Raw genomic sequence first — 20,759 nt, 5'->3', positions numbered from 1 at the left:
CTAACATCAAAATTCTCACTGTCTCAGTTTTTCCATCTATAACATAATGCTTTATCTACTTGAAAGAAGTTAAATAATCATATGATTCATATTGAAAAGTGATCACAGAAAGCTTAATATTATATATTTACTCTCTGCAAATATGCTGAGCCAAAAAATAATTCAATATACACGAGAAGCAATGTCACTTTCCTCTCATTTTGTTTTCTGAGCATACGCATCTCTAACCTCTACCTTCTAAAACCCCATTAAAACGATAGCAATTGGTGGGCAAAAAATGTATGTGTTATAAACTCACACAAAGAGAGGGCAGGAGGAAAGAAATTAAATTTCAGAAACATCAAAAGCTTATGGACGACTGGTGGTGGGTGAAGCTCAAAAGAGGCAGCCACGTGCCAGACAATGCAGAGGTCAGCCAGGAGCCATGCACCCTGCAGAATCTCAAAGATGCTCAAATCCTCAGAAAAGTCAGGTTCAACAGAAGACATCAGGATACGCATGGGGCTGGACACACTGAAATGGAGTGGCCAATACGTTCTTTCCCAAAAAGCCTAGGGGTTTACCTTCCAGGCAAAGAACAAATACAGGGCTCTTCAAAGAAACAGAAAGAACTAGGAAGAGCCAAAGCAGTTCTGTATGGGCACTGGCTGCCCACAGCAAAGCTCTGCACACTCTGGCTCTCATGCTGGCTTTGGGCCAACCCCCACTCACAGATTCCAAGCAACTTCAACTTGCCTCATGAATAAAGACGAGTAAACCATCGGGCATCAGCTATTGGAAGGAAGCTTGCAACAAGAGACTAAGCCAAAGAGAAGAGACCCAGGAAGTGAAAACTCAGGGAGCAGCAGACACTGTTAATTAATGTCCTTGAAGAGATTTGGGAAGGACACCACTACTCTGGTCTTTCTGCCTCCCTAGTTTCCTTCGCTAGCTCCCCATCAAAACGATTTCTAAATGTTGGAATGACCACCACTCAGCTTCAGATCTCTCCTCTTCTCTAAGCACACTCATTACTTCCTCCAGGCTCATGGCTTGAAATAACAGCAATGTGCTGCTGGCTCCCAAATTTTCATCTCCAGCCTGGACCCCTCCCTTGAATTTTAGTTTCATATCATCAACATGCACTGTACAGCTCCACCAGTTCATCTAACACTTCAAATTTAATATGCCTAACACATTGACCAGGTGATCAAAATTAACATCACTCAAGAGAGGTAGACAGACATCATTTGCCTCTGGATGTGACACCTTGAGAGGGACACCAGCAATTTAGTACTCTGGCCTAGCTTGCACAGGCCTGAATCTAATCACGAAAATAATACCAGAAAAAAATATCAGATAAACCCAAATTGAAGAACATAAAATACATAACATATTTATATATACCCCCCTAAGTCTTCACCATTTCAGAAAGTCAATTCTACTCATCTATGTGCTCAGCACCTAAACTCATAATTATCCATGAATCCTCTATTTTACCATCCATTTATAGTCATTCAGTAAATTTTGTTATTTCTACTTTAAAAATATATCCAGATTCTAACCACTTCAGATTCTGACCACCATTTCTCCCTTGGCTTCTGTCCTTACCCTCCTATAATCTATTCACAACCCTAAGTAAATAACAAGAGGAATCTTGCCAAAATGTAACTCATATCCTGTCACTCCAATGCTCATAACTCCTGAAGAGCTTATTATACCCAGAATAAAAGTGAAAGTCCTTACAACTGCCTACAGGCTCCACACAACCTGGACCACCCTCCATGCTCTCTCTCAGTTCACACTTTGTCATTCAATTCACTTTAGCTATGGTGCCTCCTTGAAGTCCCTCAAACGCACCAGAGAGGCTCCAAACTCAGGCCTTTACACTTGCTCTCTTTTGCCCTCAAATACCAATAAGGCTCCCTCCCTCCTATCCCTCTCCAACATCACCTTTTCAGTGAGGCCTTCCCTGACCACCTGTGTAAAACTGCACCCCGATCCCTAGCATACCCGAGGTCCTCCTTCCCTGCTTGGTTTTTCTCACCACTACCTATCAATATCTCACACACTAGATATTTTAATTATTTATTTTTTTACTGTCTCATCACATTATAATTTAACACCAGGAAGGCAAGAATTTTTATCAGTTTGCTCACTGCTATATCCTCAGGATCTAGCACAGTGTTTATAACACAGTTAAATGCTCAGCAAATGTTTATTGATGAATGATAGTGTTGGATAATTAAGCCAAGAAAATCTCTTGAAAAACGGAAAAGACAAAAGTATGAAAAATACAAGAGAAAAAAATTTTCACTTCTTTGTCTTTTTATAGAAGATGAATCCATGAAGTCTATTATCTGACCAATTAGATTTCTAGAACAAAAATCCAATAAAAGAAAAGACAGTAGAAAAGAGGAAATTATCAAAATAATAATACAGTAGAATTCAGGTTGAAAATGGCCATTTTCTTATTATCAGCACAATGAATGAAAAGATCCACGTCTAAAAGTGCTACTGTGAAATTTCAAGAATAAATTTAGAGAGCCAAAGGAGTGAGAATCTGAAGCACCGGGACTTCATTTGCAACAGAACATACAGGATACAATGGAGCAGCACCTTCAAAGTTCATGAGAAAATGATCTCCCCTTCAAACTCCGAGACCAGTGGGTGCGATCAATCACGTGTGAAGGCGGAAGAAGACACACAAAGGACACAGAAAGCTTACCTCCCACACCCACACTCCGAGTTACTGGAGGATGCTTTCCAGCAAAGTAATTAAATAACCAAGAAACACAGGAAATCCCGGCAGTGTGGATCTAACCCATGGAAGCAATGAAGTAGATGCCTGGGGGTGGATGGCAAGGAAGCTGGACCACAGCATCCAGACTGGAGCTGGGGATGGAAGGCTGAGGAGGCACCAGAGGCAGAGGAGATCCTGGGGGTATATGATACTACCCTTGAGACAGGGAAAGAACCTAAGACGATGTGATAAGCACAGATGTGTAAAAACAAAAAGAAAGGATAATTTCTAAAAATTGACGAATAAAAGAAATGCAGTAGTCATACAATTTGGAAATAGGGAGGTAAGTTACAAAAGAACTAAAAATAAAAACAGTTACAGAGTGAAAAGGTCCTAGAGACGGGGCCTGGTATAAGGGTAGAGGGACAGGAAAATACTGCCTCATGTCATGAAACTACTGTGCTATTGGCTGGTTTTAATCAAGGTATTTTGACAAAAACTTTAAAACTCATTTTAAGAAAATCGCGACAATTTGCTACGTTCTTACTTGTAAGTGAAAGGGAAATACTCTCAAGTCAGTGACTCTAAGTGTCCCCAGTACTTACTGAAGAAGTTCATTTGCCTTGAGTATGAAAGAACCCACAGCAGTAATAGCATCTAAAAGGAAATAAATAAATATCATGTGTACATAAGTAAAGCGTGCTTAATGTACTCCACTGGAAAATAAAAGCAATACCTTCAATTCCTGCAGCGTCTAATCCAAGAGGTTCATATTTTTGCTTCCATGAAGCCATTCCTTTCAGCTCACTGAGATGGTACAACAGAGACTCTGAGCCACTAAAACAGAGCAGAAACAAATTAGCATCCTTACCATGAGCAAGGTGGCAGGCACCTACTACCTTGCCTAAACATTCCTAAATTTTCAGAAATAAAAACTGAAAGTAATTTTTTTCTATGAGAAATAATTATTTCTCAACATTATCTCCCAAAACTGCAGCAGAGTCATTTGGTCATCAACTACTGAGATGAGTACATGACCACATGATTAAATTTTGTATGAAAATCAAATTATGTTCTCTAGTTAGTCACGGCACTTTTAAGACAGTCATATGGTCATCTTGTTCTCCCAACAGCTATGTAGTTAACATTCAACAAACATTTGCTACACTCCAGATTAGATCAGGCACTGTGCTTGATACTGGGAACACAGTGGTGAAGAAAACGAAAGGGTCCCTGGCAGTCTAATGGGGAAGACGGTCAGTCATAACCACACAATCAGACATCCCATCATTCTAACGACCTTGAAGGAAACGCACAGGGTACAGGTATAACAGAAGAGACTACTCTAATCTGGGGGATTAGGGAAGGCCTCTCTGAACAAGTGATATTTGAGCTGAGAGCTAAAGAGTGCAGGTGAAGAGCAGGGTGGGGGTGTTACAGAAGGTGAGTGGGACGCATAGAAGCATTAGATAGGAGAAAAACGTCAAGTCTGAGAAGATCACCAGTATGGGTGACACAGAGGCAGGTGTGCTAAAGGCCATGCAAAGGTCTTGGGAATGAGAAGGTACTGGAAGTTTTTAAGCAAGAGTAGCATGATCAGAGCCACTGTGAAGAAGACATTTGAGGGGCACAGTTAGAACTGGGGAAAAACAGTCCAAAAGGAACTGCAGTGATCCAAGGGAAAAGTGATGAAGACCTAGGGGAATCAGCGTAACAGGATTTATCAAAATTTAAGTCAAGCACTGAGCGCATCCACCTGCCAACTGCTTCACTGAGGTAGCTGTGGAGAGCAACAGCATGAGACTTGAAGATCGGGGAGCGACTCTGGGCCAGAGATATGACTATTTTGAACTTCAGTTTCTTCGTATGCAAAATGAGGATAATCATAACCAACACCTTTCCAAGGTATTAAATGCAAAAGTACATAACATGCTGTAAACTTAAAATGATACACAAACATACTTAAATTCACTGCTCAGAAAAGGGCATATGCCCTATTCAAAATATACCTTAATGTTGGGTGAGAAAAAAGCCCAGCAGAGCCTAGCCTGGTAAAATGTTGGAAAACAAGTTCATAAAGTAGAAATACAGGACTGATTTCTTGTATCTTAGGCACTCCAAGATTCCCCTCAAATGCCAATGCAATAATTTTTGCTAGAAAGGCTCAAAGAGAATGAAGGGAAGGCTGTAGAAGAAGACCAACGCCCAGCCCAGTACATGCAAATGCAATACCGAAAAATTCTACATCGCCTTCATACCTCTGTAAGTGACTTATAACCAATTTTTGTATACTGGAATACGATGACTCTATAGACTGGCCAAGCTTTTTTAAGCCCTAATTAAGGGAAGAAAACATATTTAATATGCAAGTAAGATACTATATGAACTGTGTTCATAGCCACTGAAATACAAAGACACTTTAACCACACACACCTTCACTGTTAACTGGTTCATTAAGAGGGTCTGAAGTTCAGCACTACAATGAAAAAGAAAGCATTTTTAGCCTCCTCTATTCAAAATCTGAATGAATTAGGGGAAAAAGGGGATATCTGTAATACTTTCAACAATAAGGATAAATTAAATAATAATCTAAATCACTTAAAACTTTTAAATTTCAAATTAAAAACAAGATTTTTAAACAAAAAGAAATAGCCCAACAAAAGTCAAGAGTCTGTTGTACTCACAAAGGAAACAATAAAGTCCAGAAACAGACTGAAGCATATATGAGGATGTACTGTATGCTAAAAGGCATTTCAAATCAGTGAGGAGAGGGTGCAATACTCAATAAACTATACTAGGCAATTATCTAAACACTTTGGGAAAAAAGTTAGTCTTCCACAGCATATAACCAAATGAATCACATCCGGGACATGTAAATGAAATAAAAAATAAACAGAAGAAAATACGGATCAATCTTTTAATACTCTTAAGATGGGAAAGTCTTTTTTAAGAATAACACTGACAGATACTATTAAAGAAAAACATTAATTTGGCTATATAAAAATTGTTAAATTTTATACATTTAAAAATACATATATAATACATATTATACACATACAAAATGATCACATTTGCATAAAAAATGTGTATGTGCATAGAAAAGCCCAGAAAGATATATACTATTTTTGTTGTTGTTATGTATCAGAATTTTAAAATTTTCTTACAATGAATAACTTTTGAAATAAAAAATTACTTTAAAAAAGAAGGAAAAGCAAAAGTGCCTAACATGAGGTTATTACCTAGCTTTCCCCCACAACAGCAAGTGCATGAATTCATCCTGCACTGACGTGGTTGTGTTCTTTTCCTAAACAAAATGGATAAAATTATACGTATCTTTTAAATTATAAGCATATTTATTCAAAATTACAGGAGCACAGTGCCCTTTCTTTTCCTTCCCTTCCCTCAAATCCGTATTTAAATTGATCATGTACATATCACTTACTAGGAAGCATCCAGGCAGCTCTTCCAACATCTGTCCTTATTCCCCAAGCCCCACCTTGCCCCACTTCACGATCCTGACCCCACCTAAGTTGTGCCAATGGAAAGAGAGTCCTTTCTCTTTGAGAAAATGGTCTGGTCTGAGGTTAAACCACAGCCTTTGAAAGAGATCCTGATATTAGCTTTTTTCAAATCAGACCGATTTTTCCCATGTACCTCATAATGTAAATAAGGACATCGTGCATTCTTCAATGGGTACGAAAGCTCAGGTACATTACCTGCACAAACTTGGTGAGACGAGAGTCCATCTGCATCAGTATTTCCTCCCATGCTTCACACATACATGTTAGTGACAAATTTACATACTAACAACAAAAAGAAGGAAACATTAACATGGGGGGAAATGTTTAAATCAATATGCTAACTATATATGTGCTTCTTAGTGTCAATTGTCTCAGAGAAATCCAGAATTTACTTTCAATCACTTTTAACTCAGTTAAGCCCAAAGTAGAGAAGACCATAGCTAACACTTGAGAATCACTTAACTATCAAACATCCCTAAATTAAGTTTTTACCTGGTAAAACATATCCTTCAGCTTTTGACATATATGTTTTACGTACACAAACTGTCAAAATGCTTGTTTGGTCAGCTACTCAATTTTCAAACAGGATCTTTAAAAAGATTCTGATCCCCAGAAATCTTTGACATCAAGTAAATTAGTGACTGTGGTAGACTGGCGGGGAAAAGGCCACAATTCCATGTAGCAACTCTATCCAGACACAGAGTGGATTTCCCCATTCCTTGAATCTGGGCTGGCATTGTGTCTTGCTGTGACCAAAACAAAACAGAAGTGACACCATGGGTCCAAGGCCTTAAAGGGCTTTGTTCACACCTACTTGTACTCTTGACAAGCCTGCCTCTGCCACCACTTCATGAACAAGCTAGCCCACTGGGAGATGAGAAGGGGAAGCCATCACAGCTAAGGAACACCTAGTTCAACCAGCCAACTACCCATGCATGACCAAGCCCAGCTGCAACAAGCTGAACCTGGTCCTGGTCAACAGAATCTTCCAGCTGAGCCCAGACCGAACAGTTGACTAAGATACAGAATCATGAGCTAATTGGGATGGGTTTATTAAGCACAAAAGCTAACTGATAAGATGACTGTTTTCCATAATACTTTCTTTACAATAAAACTTTAAAATTCCAAATTATTATTTTATTTGTGGGAACTTTTAAAAAGATTTAAACTACTTTTTTCTCTCTTTTTTGGAGAAATAGACATGAGTGGGAGCTGATTGTCAATTAAATTTCTTTTGCTTACTTTAATGGACACTAAGATTATCTATCAGACTAGACACCTTTATGACAGATAACTTTACAAAATAAAATTTTCAAGTTTTTTTATTTATAGAATATTAGAAACTTATAAACATTCACATAAAACAAACTATAAATAAATACCTGTAAAAGAGCTGAAATGTGAGTAAACTTCCTGGCCATCCGAGTTACTTCAGGTAAGAAAGAGTACAATAGATTGGTTTCAAGCTATCAAATCATAATAATAAAGTGAGTCACAATTAGACACTCTTAACTTTTTAACTTTCAAAAAATTTTGCAATTACAGCTGACATTCAATATTACATTAGTTTCAGGTGTACAACATAGTGGTTAGACATTTATATAACTTATGAAGTAATCACCCCAAGTCTAGTACCCACCTGGCATCATACACAGTTATTACAATATTACTGACTATATCATTATGCTGTACTTTACATCCCCATGACTATTTTTAAACGGCCAATTTGTACTTTTTAATCCCTTTACCTTTTTCATACTTACTTCTTTTAAAAGGTAAATCAGTCCTTCCCTGGTACAAACTTCCAGTTATAAAATAAATCAATCACAGGGACTTAATGTATAGCATGTTGACTATAGTCAATAATACTGTAATGAAAGAAAGTAAATCTCAAAAGATCTCACCACACGAAAAAAAACATATGCAGCCTGGCCGGGCGTGGCTCAGCAGTTGAGCATCGACCTAGGATCCAGATGATTGGGGTTCGATTCCCGGTCAGGGAACGTGCTCAGGTTGCGGGCTCGATCCTCAGTCAGGGGCGTGCAGAAGGCAGCCAATCAATGACTCTCTCATTATTGATTTTTCTATCTCTCTCTCCCTCTCCCTCTCCTTTCCTCTCTCTGAAATCAATAAATATGTATTTATAAAATAAAATAAAAAATGTAACTTTGTATAAGAACAGATAGTAACTAGACTTATTGTGATGATCATTTCCCAGGGTATACAAAAATCACATTATTACACTGTACACCTGAAACTAATGCTATATGCCAATTTTACCACAATAAAAAAATTTTTTAAACTTTTTAAAAATAAAGCAGTCCCTCCCAGTTCAAAGAACAAAATCCTATAATTCAGAAGAGTCAAGGTCAAATTCTGTATCACCAAAAAAACTATGTGAAAATTCTGATCCTTTTGAGCACAACAGTTTTTGAGACTAACAAAACCAAACCTTAGGATTTTCTACTCTGCCACATTTAACTGTGCACAGCTCACCTTTCCTAGGTTTAGCAATCCCCTCTACATAGCTAGAATAGCTGTAATAACCTATTTTGTAACACTATTATGAGGAATTTAAAGAATCATCATGAATATATGTAAAAATTTTTAAATAAATTATAGGCTATTGATAAAAACTGAATATTACAATGGTATGAGAAGTATATCTCAATAAAGCTGTTATTAAAAAATATTTATGACAAACTTCAAAGAAATAGTGAATCATTTTGTTACAGCACCAAATGTAATCCTGGAAATCATATTTCCACAGAACCTTAAGAGAAAGAGCAAATATTAACAACTGTTCAGGGAATTTTCTGGTGCTCTGAATACAACAAATGTTGGAAGGCTCACACATAGTATCTTGCCGCTCTTTTGTTCTACTTTTGTTTGAGAGCTCATGCATACTTTGGCTAATCGGCTGGGTTACTTGAGATGAAAATTTGGGGAAGATTTTCTTGAAGGCAAGACTAAATCTAAATACCCTACAGGAGCCCAGTCAGTTTCCACAATCTACAAACGGCACACAATAAAACAGTTTTTCCTGCCCTGGCCGGTGTGGCTCAGTTGGTTGAGCATTGTCCCGTGCACTGAAAAGCCGCAGGTTCGATTCCCAGTCAGGGCACACTCCCAGGTTTTGGGTTCAATTCCCAGTCAGGGTGCCTGTAGGAGGAAGCCAATCAATGTTTCTCACATTGATGTTTCCCACATTGATGTTTCTCTCTCTCTCTCCCTCTCCCTTCCTCTCTCTCTAAAATCAATAAAAAAAATTTTTTTAAAAAAGGTTTTTCCCAACATTAACATCATCTTACACCAGAGGGAATGTGCTAATTAAGAGCATCAACTCTGAAGCTAAACTGCCCAGCACCCCTTTAATTCTGTGGCCGCCAGCAAGTTGCACAGTTACTCTGTGCACCCATTTACTCATCTCTAAAATGGGAACAACAGTACCTACCTATTAGGCTGCTACGAGGACTCAAATGAGTTATACTGAATTACTCAGTACTTGGCACATATTAAACGACAAATATTAGCTTTTACTATTTTTAGGGTCAGAGCTCTAAGGAAAACACTGTACAAAGATGAACTGATATAGCAACCAATTAATATGGTCATTTATAAACCATCAAAACACTGTTTTTATGAAACTATCCTGGGCCATGGGAATAAGAATAAGGTATTCACTATAAGAAGATTCTACATGTAAGATTTAGAAGCCCCAAGTAAATTTGTTGCTTTTTGTTTTAATAACCATTAGTAAGATATGGACAATAAAACCCTATAAAACCTTCTAAAAATACATTTACTTTCTGCTATCAATACCCACCTGAAAGTATGAAACCTCTGAAGCACCTGTGGCAGATACCTCTGTGACCACGGATAATGATTTCAAGTCACTTGATAAACACAAGGCAAGACAAGTGCCAACAATCTGTAAGACAGTCAAATCCCCCCGTATATTTAATATTACCACTAGACTGCATCTGCTTACAACACAGGATGCAAAAATTCACAGAGGTCTAAAATCAGAAGCACACTGCCTGGCTCCTGCCTCGCATGTGCAGCCAGCCGATGAAGGTATGCGTCCGCCCAGCTGCAAGAACTAGGACGGACACAACACATGGCCCCGCACATACCCATATGAAGGGTCCCAAGTTAGTGTTGAAGAACCAACATGTTCCACAGAGTCTACAATACTTTCTAGCCCTCTAAGGAAGAATAAGACAATTAAACTATGGAGGGGACAAAGCTAAAGACAGAGACTTAGAAACCATGGCACCGTGGAGACTCAGCACTGAGCGGAAGATAGCTTCTGATGGCATGCATCACATTCCTGTCACAAACTCTTACCCACCACAAGTCTGCAACAACAAATCACCACCAAGGGTATCCTATCAACCTTTTTGTTAAAAAGAAAAACTTGACTAATTCCATGAACAGTTCCAGATCTTCATAGACATCATAACACTATTTTTATCTTAGTAAGAAAATCATCCTCTTAACATTTAAGAACAATTCCAATAATTGAAACTGAGAAAAGAAGTGTTTTATTCTTGTTTCATATATCAGCTGCTGTATTCTAAGATAAAGAATATAGAAAATAATGTTAAAAATGCAAAAAAAAAAAAAAAAAAAGAACATAGCAACTATTAAAGGGAAACTTACCCCTGTGACTCGGGCAATTTTGAACATTCCGTAAGCATAAAGTTCAATAAAACCAGAGCTTCCTCCAAGGACAAGAATATTAAGCCTAATTAAAAATAATGCAACAAGCTGAGGACAACAGAGGAGACAGAGTTCCTAAACCAAGACAGTTTACTGTTCCTGTTCTCATACAATCTGCATGCTAAAGCTCCCCTGTAGGGGAAATGAAACACTGAACAAATTCACTAATACTCAATATTCAATCACATCAGCCTTATGGCATTTTTCCAAAAGAACATCATCAATTTTCTCTAGCCTAGAAAACCATCAGTTTACAGTAAAATGAGAATATATTATTTTGACGATTGCATTTATATACTCTCAATAACAAAACAACCCTTTTTCCAACTAATACAGGCACCATCAGTTGTATCATGGCTCTGATGCTAAGTGTATTAAACGGGCTTAAAGACCCTGAATATTTAAATTTATATTTTAGAAACTAGTACTTCAATCCTCCTTTACGTCTTATTGAAAAAAACAAAAGTACATTATAACATCATTAAGCTTGACATAATCAAAGATCATACAATAAAAACAAGTAAATAATACATATTAATAAAGGTATATTGTTCAGAGGTATTTGTTACCAATAAAGTAATATGACAAATAAAGTAATTGCCCTTGAAACTCTGAAAACTGCCTCAAATACCAAATATCAACTTTAATAAATTAGACTTAAGATACATGCAAAATTTACCTGACATCTCCCAAAAGCTTAATAATTTCATCAGAATTTTCTTCACTAAAATATAAAAACAAATGGGTTATTTTTCAACTATATCCTTCAAATAATAAAAAGATTATCTTACTTGAAAACAAAAAAGGCATACCTTACCTAAATATTTTTGAGGTGTTGCTATAACTAGAGAAAAACAGAGACTGGGGTAAAAAATACTCTTAATAGAAACATATTTTTTAAATAAATGAGAAAATTGTCATGGTGTTAAAAGTAAAGAGAAATCCGCAAGATGAATTTCAATAAAATTAAACTCTGATACTCACTTTTTTGGCAATGTAGGTAGCTTAGGTAAGAGAAGATTAGATTCATCTTCAGCATTATAAAAGGATGTTAGAACACTAAAAAACAAAACAAAACTAGCATTATAAAGACAACAAAGATTTTGCTTCTCTTTCCATTTAAAAATATACTCGTCTTTTTAAATGCCCAGTTTTATACATTATACATTACCAAGTAAACAGTTGCCACGCATATTTTATCATTGCAAAATAGTCCTAACAATCACAAACAAGAAACAGAAGAGTAGAAAATTTGTAGGAAAGTCTTCATTTACAAAAGGGTTTATTTCTGCAAAAAAATCAGCCTGCCCACTTTACATTTAGTGGGACAAATATTAAAAAACAATGATCTCAGCAAATGAAATATACTCATATGTATTTAGTATTAGATACTGAGAATTTTTGATTTAACTCTCATCTAAGAACCATCATTAAACCTGAGTACAAGAGTAATTTTAAAGAACACTGCAATTATTTTATCATTTAATTATGAGTTCTATGGCTTACATACATTTGGAGATTTGACAACCCAGCAGGTATATCAGAAAACATGATGCATTTTGAAACGGTCTTATTTCCCCCCTTTCCCCTCAATTCTACCTCCAAATAAGGTTGGAAATAAATGAGTGAGAAGGTAAAAAAGTGCTAAGTTGGCAAGAAATTTTTCCCCACATTAACACAAACGAGGTATCCTGAAAGACCCTGGAATTTCCACAGTACATTTCAAAACTAGTTGTAGAAAGTGTGTTAGAAATACACTTAGCAGCTAACTAGACTGGGATAGAAATTACATAGTATACTCTGCTCCTCTAACCTCCTACAAACCCACATGGCCATTTACACTCTTGATTATCTGATGATGGATTAATCACTGTTGTATCTACAGTGAATTTTGAACCCCAGGCTAGATCCTTGGTATCCAATTCTTTACAAGTGTCCCCTAGGAAAGTTGTCAATTAATATTCAGATTTTACAAATTCATTTGATATAATTTAAAACTTAATTAGAAAGGAAAAGGTAATGGAAAGAAAATTATCACATTTACACAAAAAACAAACTTTTATTTTCATTATTTCCTAAATCCACTGATCCTTTGGGCCATCTTTACTGAAAACCTGGAATATTACTTGACTACAAAGACTAAGGCAAAATTATTTTCATAAAATAAGGAAACTACCAGGACCATGGACACAGAAAGAAGCTGTGTAGCATCAAAACAGAATGCTCCATTTAGCATTCTTCAAACTCTAAGAATATTTACTACGGAACAAAAAAACAAAGCTTTAGACGAAATAAATGGTGAAAAGAAAAACAGAACCTCAATTTGTGAACCAGTAATTTTAATTAGTATTACTTGAAAGTATAAGTCAATGATACAAACTACAAAAATGAATGAAAAGAACAATCTTGGACATTCAGATATTACTGCTCCATAAAAAAGATATTTTCAGAAGAAAAAAAATCTAACAAAACATAAAGTATTTTTATCTTGATAAACTTAAAACCGAAAGTTAAATGCCATGTACACATACTTAACACAGAGATACCCCTAGGAACTCATTTAAAAAATGAAAATTTCTTTAACGTCATCTTATTGTGACAACTGGGATTTTTCTTCCCTTTATTTATTTATTTATTTATTTATTTATTTATTTTTTTAACTCTACCTGCTTTCTGCAGTCACTTCCATCCAATGCATACAAGAAACCGGAGCCTCCACAGAAAAAGAGTGCAAGCTTTCAGGTTTTTCTACATCACACAAAACTATTTTCTTGGTGTCAGCAAGAGCAAAGGCCAAAACTAAAACAAGAAGATATAATCAGAATTAATTAGTGTAACCTTTCAGAAAAATAAATGGGTATTTCACTTCTTACCTAGTTTTACTATTTTAACTACATTGTGATCACAGAAATCCTTAAATTTAAAAATCCTTCCTTTAAATAGCATTTTAAAACTTAAAAGATATCTTCGCACATAGTTATGCTATTATCTAAGTTTACCTTCAAATGCTCAAACTTTCATGAATAATCTACCACTTTCTCATGTACTGTACTTAACATTTTACACATCAAAGCTCTAGACTGGAACCCAGCTGCCAGACAGAAAATACAAAACAAGTCTCAACAGACTAACAAAAATATTGTATCACCAAGACATATTGGTCCCATAAACAGGCCTAAAAGGAAAGAAGTAATTCCATCTGCTTGGTTCTTGGAAAGTTTTTTATTCCCCTTGTTTCTAACTCCTAATGGAAAACAAGGCCATTACTGTGACTGAATTATCAAGTATAGTTTCTCTACCTAAGTCATTAACATCTTCCTAATATATCAACTTTAAGAATTTCTAAATAGCGGGCTAAGCGTTTCACTGTATACCAACACACACAACTTGGCTAGATGTGAGGTAATGCAGGTTTCTTCTTCAAAACTATTTAAAACAATCTTGAAATAACCAATACCTAACAAAACGTTTTTTAGTGTCAAAAAACACAAGACATATGTTTTCAATGATAAAAATATCATCTACTTAAATACATTTTGACACACTGACTTTCATGATTTATTTTTGAGATCCTGTTATTTTTGGCTAAATGCTGCAAGATATCAAGATGTTACTTACAAAAGTTCTCTAATTTTACATATACTTAAAAAAAAGATTAAAAAAAGAGCTGAGCTAAATGAATACAGATAAAAATAGTTATCTGTAAGTGATGGGCTTTCATGGCATTTTTACATATTTACATTTATCTAGAAAAAAAAATTAAGCAATAAAGAGTACATAACAAAAACAGCTTTGTTTTTTCTTAAAGTGCCAATGATACAGATGAACTTCAAGTTATGATTTACAGCATTTTACTGTACTGACTGTATGTGTACAACAGTTCAAATAATAACTGTCATTGTAAAAACTACACATGGAAGAGGAGAGTTGTCCTCAGAGCCATAACCAGCTACAATATAACAAACTACAAAATAAAGGACACCAGGAGGAGAAAAATCGTACAGAAATGGAAGAAATGAGGTCAGAGCTGACAGTCCTTCAGGTGAGACAAGTATATGCACAGACGGAATATTTATGAGCCATACATTTAATGCTAAGAAACATTTTTGGAAGAAAAGGCCCATGATGATGAACTGACCAGGAAGTGGTAGGTGAAGTTTGGGCCAAATTGTGTAGGACAAGACAGCAAAAAGAATAAAACCAAAGTACTTGGTATATTCCACCAGATTTTCATTTTAGAGTTATCTTCACCAAGAAGTCAGATTCTATTTTGGGGATATCTTTGCCCGGAAACAAGATGATAGAATTAATTTGAGTTCTATGGAAACACTTTAAAGCATTCTAAAAAACAAAGTTCCCAAACTGGTATTTAAAATTCTGGTATATAATGAGAACAATAAATTCTTTCAGGAAATAGGCTTTCTTTTAAAGAATACTCTGTGAATAACAAAAACCTATTTTTTATACTATCATTACGTTTGCCATCTGGTCTCCAAGCTAGGCAGGTCACTTCCTTTCCTGTATTTTCATTTGGTGGGAAACTCCAAACTCTATGAAAACTTGCAAGTCGATGAAGTAAAACCTAGGACAAAACAGATATAATGGCAGAAAATAAGAATCCATTTCCAAAAACAAAATAAACCTAGTCCACTTGCCTTGCCAGCTTTTTAATACCTCTCCTTTCTTCTCAAACTTCCAATATTTTCTTCTCCATCCTCACTCCTAGACAGCGCCCTTTCTTCTCACTGAGGCGATGGAAGCAGCAAGCGCCCCCTATTGCATCTACCCATCTTACCGCACTGGCGCCCCTAAAACCTCCCTTCCCCCATACTGGTGTGGCTGTACTAGCTGCACTCCTTTCTAGAGCAATAACAAAGTCCCAAAGCACCCTGGCAGAGAAGGGAGACTAGGTTTCATGGAGGTCCTTGAGAAAGCAGACATCAGTACGCCGGTGACAAGGGCAGGGCGGTCAACACAATGATGCGCACGACCCAACCCTCACCTGGCCAGGCACCTATCAGGAAACCTGCCGAAAGGCCAAAGGAGGAAAGATGCCAACGTGAAGGTTTCCTTACAAAATGGCTGCCAGAGAATAAGCCCTCAGCACAAAGTTTGGTGCAACCAGGACGCAGCTCCTAATATACTTTGACCTAGACACGCTGATTGTTAGCGCTCATGCACACTCCATCAGGAATCCAGTGAAACATCGCTCCCTGGTCTCGAAGGACAAGGACGGTGGTTACCCAGCACGTAATACCCAACTGGACAACATAACACAGATGCTTAAGCACACCCTGGGTGAGGTGCGCGCATGCGCATTTGCAGCTCAAGTTTGACAGTAACTCCTCTCCCCCGCTACAAACATGCAAACTAGGGCAGGGTCTGTGGATCTGCTGCCAAGTCTAGCTCACGAGTGACACGTGCCGGGCTCTTCCAAAGCCCACTTAACAAATAACTGACTAAAAGAGACGCGGATGCAGGGCTGTGAAGTGGGTGAAAACCTGTTTTCGCCGTAAAATACGTAAAGGGAGCATATAAATTCTCTGTCCCGCATATGGTCCCTTCCACTTTCACCTGAAGTTTTCGGGCGGCCTGGGAGGGAGGGGCGGGGGAGACAGGTGGCCCGCCCAGTCCGCAGGGGGGAAGCTGAGGCCAGCTCCCCGGCGGTCCGCTCACTCACCTCGCCCGCGGTGTTGGCCAAGGCGATGAGATCCCGCTTGGGTGACCAGGCCAGGAAAATGATCTCCTGCGGCAGCTGCTTCTCTCCCACCACCCGGAAGGACGGGAAACAGGTCGGAAACCGCAACATGGGGGCGACTCTGCAACGACACCTCAGTCGGGGGCCGGCAGGGGCCGCCCGCGTCCCCGGCGCCCTCGCGCGCGGCCCTTCCCGGAGAACCCCGACCGCGGCCGCACCTGCGAGAGGCCCTCGGCGGCCCAGCGGCCCGGGCGACCCCACCTCCCGCTGCCCGCTGCCCCTTGCGCGCCGGCGCCTCCGCGCAGCACCGCGGCCGCGCGCTCAGGGCACTTCCGGCGCCCGGACTTCCTCGCGAGAGGAAGAGGCGGCGTGGGCGCGGGACTGGGCGCGGGGGGCGCGCCGCCGCACCGCCACACGCGGGGCTGGAGGAGGGCGGGGACCCTGGGAGCCCGGGGTGCGCGGGGGGCTGGACCCGGACGCGGGGCGGGAGGGGGCGGGGCAATGGGGGGCAACGGAGGGGGGGCGATGGGCGGGAGGGGCGGGGCGATGGGCGGGGCGCGCCCCCGAGACCTGCCGCCAGCCTGGGTGAGGCTGGGACGCACGTGTGTGCGCGCCCGCAGGTCCCGTCGGGTCCGCGGGAATGCTTGCTGCCGGTGAACGGACAGTGAGGGTGACGGGCGAGGCCCCCCGGGGAAGAGGAGCCCCCCAGGGGAAGAGGAGCGCAGGAGGAGCCGAGCTGTCGGTGCTGAGCGGAGGCAGCCGCCTCGGACAGCTTCTGAGCCGCGCTCAGCCCGCAGCACCCCGACCAACTAGAGGGGAGTAAGGGAGGGACCCAGTGTTTATTAAAACTGCCTAGGTGTTCCCAGTTTGCAGCCAAGGCGGGAGGGCCCGCCTCTAAAGTCTCTGACATAGGCAAGTGTCTTGATTCTTTTCCCACTGGAGCCTCACCACTTAGCGGTAGTGGTGGTAGCCCCACCATGGCACACGAGGGCTGTGGGCTCACCGGGGATTTATCCCGTCGCTGCTTGAGCGTCTACTATGGAGAAACCTGGGCTACACGAATGGGCCGAGACGTGGGCTCTGCAGGACCCACCGATGCTGCTGTATGCAGGACACTTCTAAATGTTCCGAAGTTCCCGCCGCTTGCAGCCGGTGAAGAGAATGGGACAGTATCATCCTGTGACTCTTGAATTTAAAACCTACGGTAGAAAGCCATCTGCCTTTCAGTTCTTTCACTATTCAAAGGAGAGAAAGGTGGCAGAGCTTCAGCTTTCAACAAGCCCCATCTCCTTGCCCTCTATCTGGATCTAGCCTTGTGGGAAGTAGATGATAGAGGCAGACCAATTCATTCAGCAACAAATATTCGAGGCACTATTTTAGGCCAGACACTGTTCTTAACGTTTTTAAACTTTTTTTTATTCAGAGAGAGGAAAGGAATAGATTTGTTGTTCCACTTATTTATGCGTTCGTTGGTTGATATTGGGCCGAAGCTCTAACCAGCTGAGCTACTCACTTGATACTAACCCTGCTCCCTCTCAGAGATGGGTTTTTTTCCTTGCCAAATAATTTAGCATGTTCCCCATTTCTAAGGTGAGAATGGACTTGCCTTTGTTATTCATAAAATGCATTTTCAGGTGTTAAATGTTCTGGGGTGGCAATAATGGGTAATCTGCATGTTGGGGATCCAATAAAATATCTGCTTAATGTTCCTATGGAAACTGAATGTCCATTTTCCTAAAGCTTAACCTGAATATGAACCCTCATACAACACATGAACTGGTAGAGGTATATACACAGTGCCACGGGACATAGGAGAGTAACTACCTGCACATTATGAAGCCCTCACTGAAGACTGAATTTCCCAGAAGGTATTACAGCACCGGGAACAGCATGGGTGTGGAGTTCCAGATGTGGCCAGGAAACAGCAAATCATTTCATGTGGCCATAGTAGTGCCTCATGTGTCAACGTTTATGGGAGTGGGGGGCAGGGATTGTTACTGGAAATGGTCCAAAGTAGCCACAGGACAAGAGCTTTATTAACAGTGTTCCCAGCCTTTTCTTTTTCCCATTGCCCCATAAAAGGGATTTTGGCTTTAGCCTCTTCATTTCTTTGCCTTTCCCATTCTCTAAGGAAAACATTGCTTTGTTAAATTGGCTTATTTGTATTCTGTAGCACAGAATCAAGCAGAAAGGGGGAAAGCCCAGGGACCAGGGATCGGTGCTTTGTTAAGGAGGCAATGGCAGGAGATAGTAAAATATGGAGTGGGGAAGGAGGAGGGAAATGTAAGAGAAAATACACTTTAAGAAGAATTTCCATGCTCTGCATATCCTCTTCATAGTGCTTGAAAAAAAGAATGCAAGAACCAGTTTTTTGAAATAACTTTTTGGTAGCTAGGCGGTTTCTTTGACACTACACCCCTTAGGCTAGCTCATGCTGATGTCATCTTTCCAGGTGTTATAATGGCCTGGGGTTGAATTTTGAAGGGCCAGGCAGCTCCCAACAGATTCATTGGGGGGGGGGGGGAGATGTATTGTTGATGGCATCACACTCCTTTGGTTATTCAGGATCTTAATTCTGTGACAAGGGTCATGATGCTTTACAAAGAGGTGTAAAGGTGGCAGGAAGACAAGTTGGGTGTCAAGGAGGATATTCCAGAGACATTTCTGAAGTAGAGTAACAAGAACTGATTATTGATTAGATTGGCGGAATGAAAGTCAAGGCTGAGGCTGGGATATTTGGGTGCAGTTTCAGGGAATAGAGAACTGGTTGTTGTTGGGTTAGGGGTGGGGATATGAGGGAAGTGAGGGGGAAGGAAGGGAAAGTAGCCCAGAGCAAGAGTTCCGTGAGGACTACATTCAGGTGGAGGTGTGGTGTGAAAATCTGTGATGGCCAATGGGCAGCTGGAAAGGCAGGTTTGACGGGGAAAGGCCAGGGCCTGAGCAAAGATGTGGGAATCACTGTGTATAGGGATGTGTGATGGAGTTGTGTGGGGTGGTTCAACTAGCCATGTGAAGCTGTTATTTTGAGAGGTCCATTTTGAAGTCGTAAAATAAGCAAATTGACAGAATTTGCTGGAAAGAGAAATAAATGTGTAGGTTGGTGTTAGAACCTCTCTGCCCTACTACCGTTTCATTCATTAGGCAGTAAAAAAACAACAAAAAAACACACCAGACTCAAAGTGGCACAGGTAATAACAAGAATGTATTGGCTCATATGAATAGCAAGTCCAGCAATAGGGCCAGCTTCAGGGAAGGCTAATCCAGCAAGTTCGTATCACTAGGGACCCAGCTGTGGTTGTGTGTCATCATGAGGCTGGCTCTCCATGTGGTCACTGCAACACTGCTAATAGCCACTGGACCTATAAGCTCTGCACTTGGAGAACAAACACCTCGTCACCAGTCACAAGATCAAAGTCCTGAGCCTTGTGATTAGACCAGCCCATCATGAGCTTAACAGAAATCAATCACAGGTTAAGGGGAATGGAAATATGCCACATAAAAAGTCCTCCCCAAGAGCTGGAGAGGATGTCAGGCATCCCTCCCCCAAATCCCAAGGCAGGCACACAGTGGGAAAGGTGGGAATGATGCTGCCGAAACAACCAGTCAACAATGTTCAATATGACAATCCTAACTACTCAAATTGTAGTTTTAAGTATGAAGTGCACTTGGAAAATGTTCCATCCTGATGCATGAATGGTATCAATTCATGGTGGTGTTCGTCTCCTGCAACCATTTCAGTTGCTGTTCTGGGAAAGAAGTTCAGAGACCTACTCATGTGCCTCTCACCTGGAGAAAGAAGTTTTAATAAAAGCCACAGAACCGGTATTTGTATGGATAGAAATTTATCCCCATAAGATTTGGTTATAAATATGTTCATCAAAGGGTCCTTTACAATAGTGAAAAAATGCAAACAACTTAGATGCTCAACCATAGGAGATTTTCTTTAGATACAGTACATGCATACAGAACATGTTTATGAAAACAGAGCATCACAGAATAGTATGTATTTACAATTCCATTTTTGTGGGAGAAACTTGAGTGCCTGCCTATATAGCTATTTATACAAGAATCTGTCCCTGGAAGAACATACACA

The 20,759-nt window shown here is 39.8% G+C and overlaps 1 protein-coding gene across 2 annotated transcripts in view; it reads right to left on the bottom strand.

Moving 5' to 3' along the window:
• Positions 1–17,094, bottom strand: part of ANAPC4 (anaphase promoting complex subunit 4) — a 31,931-nt gene extending 14,837 nt beyond the window's left edge. The window contains exons 1-16 of one of the 2 annotated variants that reach the window (XM_081151725.1): positions 16,885–17,094; positions 16,649–16,787; positions 15,445–15,550; positions 13,635–13,767; positions 11,953–12,027; positions 11,786–11,812; positions 11,648–11,692; positions 10,909–10,993; positions 10,070–10,174; positions 7,626–7,709; positions 6,439–6,525; positions 5,962–6,026; positions 5,156–5,198; positions 4,981–5,057; positions 3,459–3,559; positions 3,328–3,379 (exon numbers count right to left, since the gene is read on the bottom strand). In XM_081151725.1, coding sequence (XP_081007851.1) covers positions 3,328–3,379; positions 3,459–3,559; positions 4,981–5,057; positions 5,156–5,198; positions 5,962–6,026; positions 6,439–6,525; positions 7,626–7,709; positions 10,070–10,174; positions 10,909–10,993; positions 11,648–11,692; positions 11,786–11,812; positions 11,953–12,027; positions 13,635–13,767; positions 15,445–15,550; positions 16,649–16,777 — 1,214 coding nt within the window. In that variant the 5' untranslated portion in view covers positions 16,778–16,787; positions 16,885–17,094. The remainder of the gene's footprint in view (positions 1–3,327; positions 3,380–3,458; positions 3,560–4,980; positions 5,058–5,155; positions 5,199–5,961; positions 6,027–6,438; positions 6,526–7,625; positions 7,710–10,069; positions 10,175–10,908; positions 10,994–11,647; positions 11,693–11,785; positions 11,813–11,952; positions 12,028–13,634; positions 13,768–15,444; positions 15,551–16,648; positions 16,788–16,884) is intronic. The other variant, XM_081151724.1, reaches the window with a different exon arrangement.
• Between the last annotated feature and the right edge of the window lie 3,665 nt (positions 17,095–20,759).

The sequence above is a fragment of the Miniopterus schreibersii genome (genome assembly GCF_964146895.1).
Source record: "Miniopterus schreibersii genome assembly, chromosome: 1".
Taxonomy (NCBI): domain Eukaryota; kingdom Metazoa; phylum Chordata; class Mammalia; order Chiroptera; family Miniopteridae; genus Miniopterus; species Miniopterus schreibersii.
The sequence above is the reverse complement of the archived record's forward strand: the minus strand, read 5'-3'. Positions and strand labels throughout refer to the sequence as shown.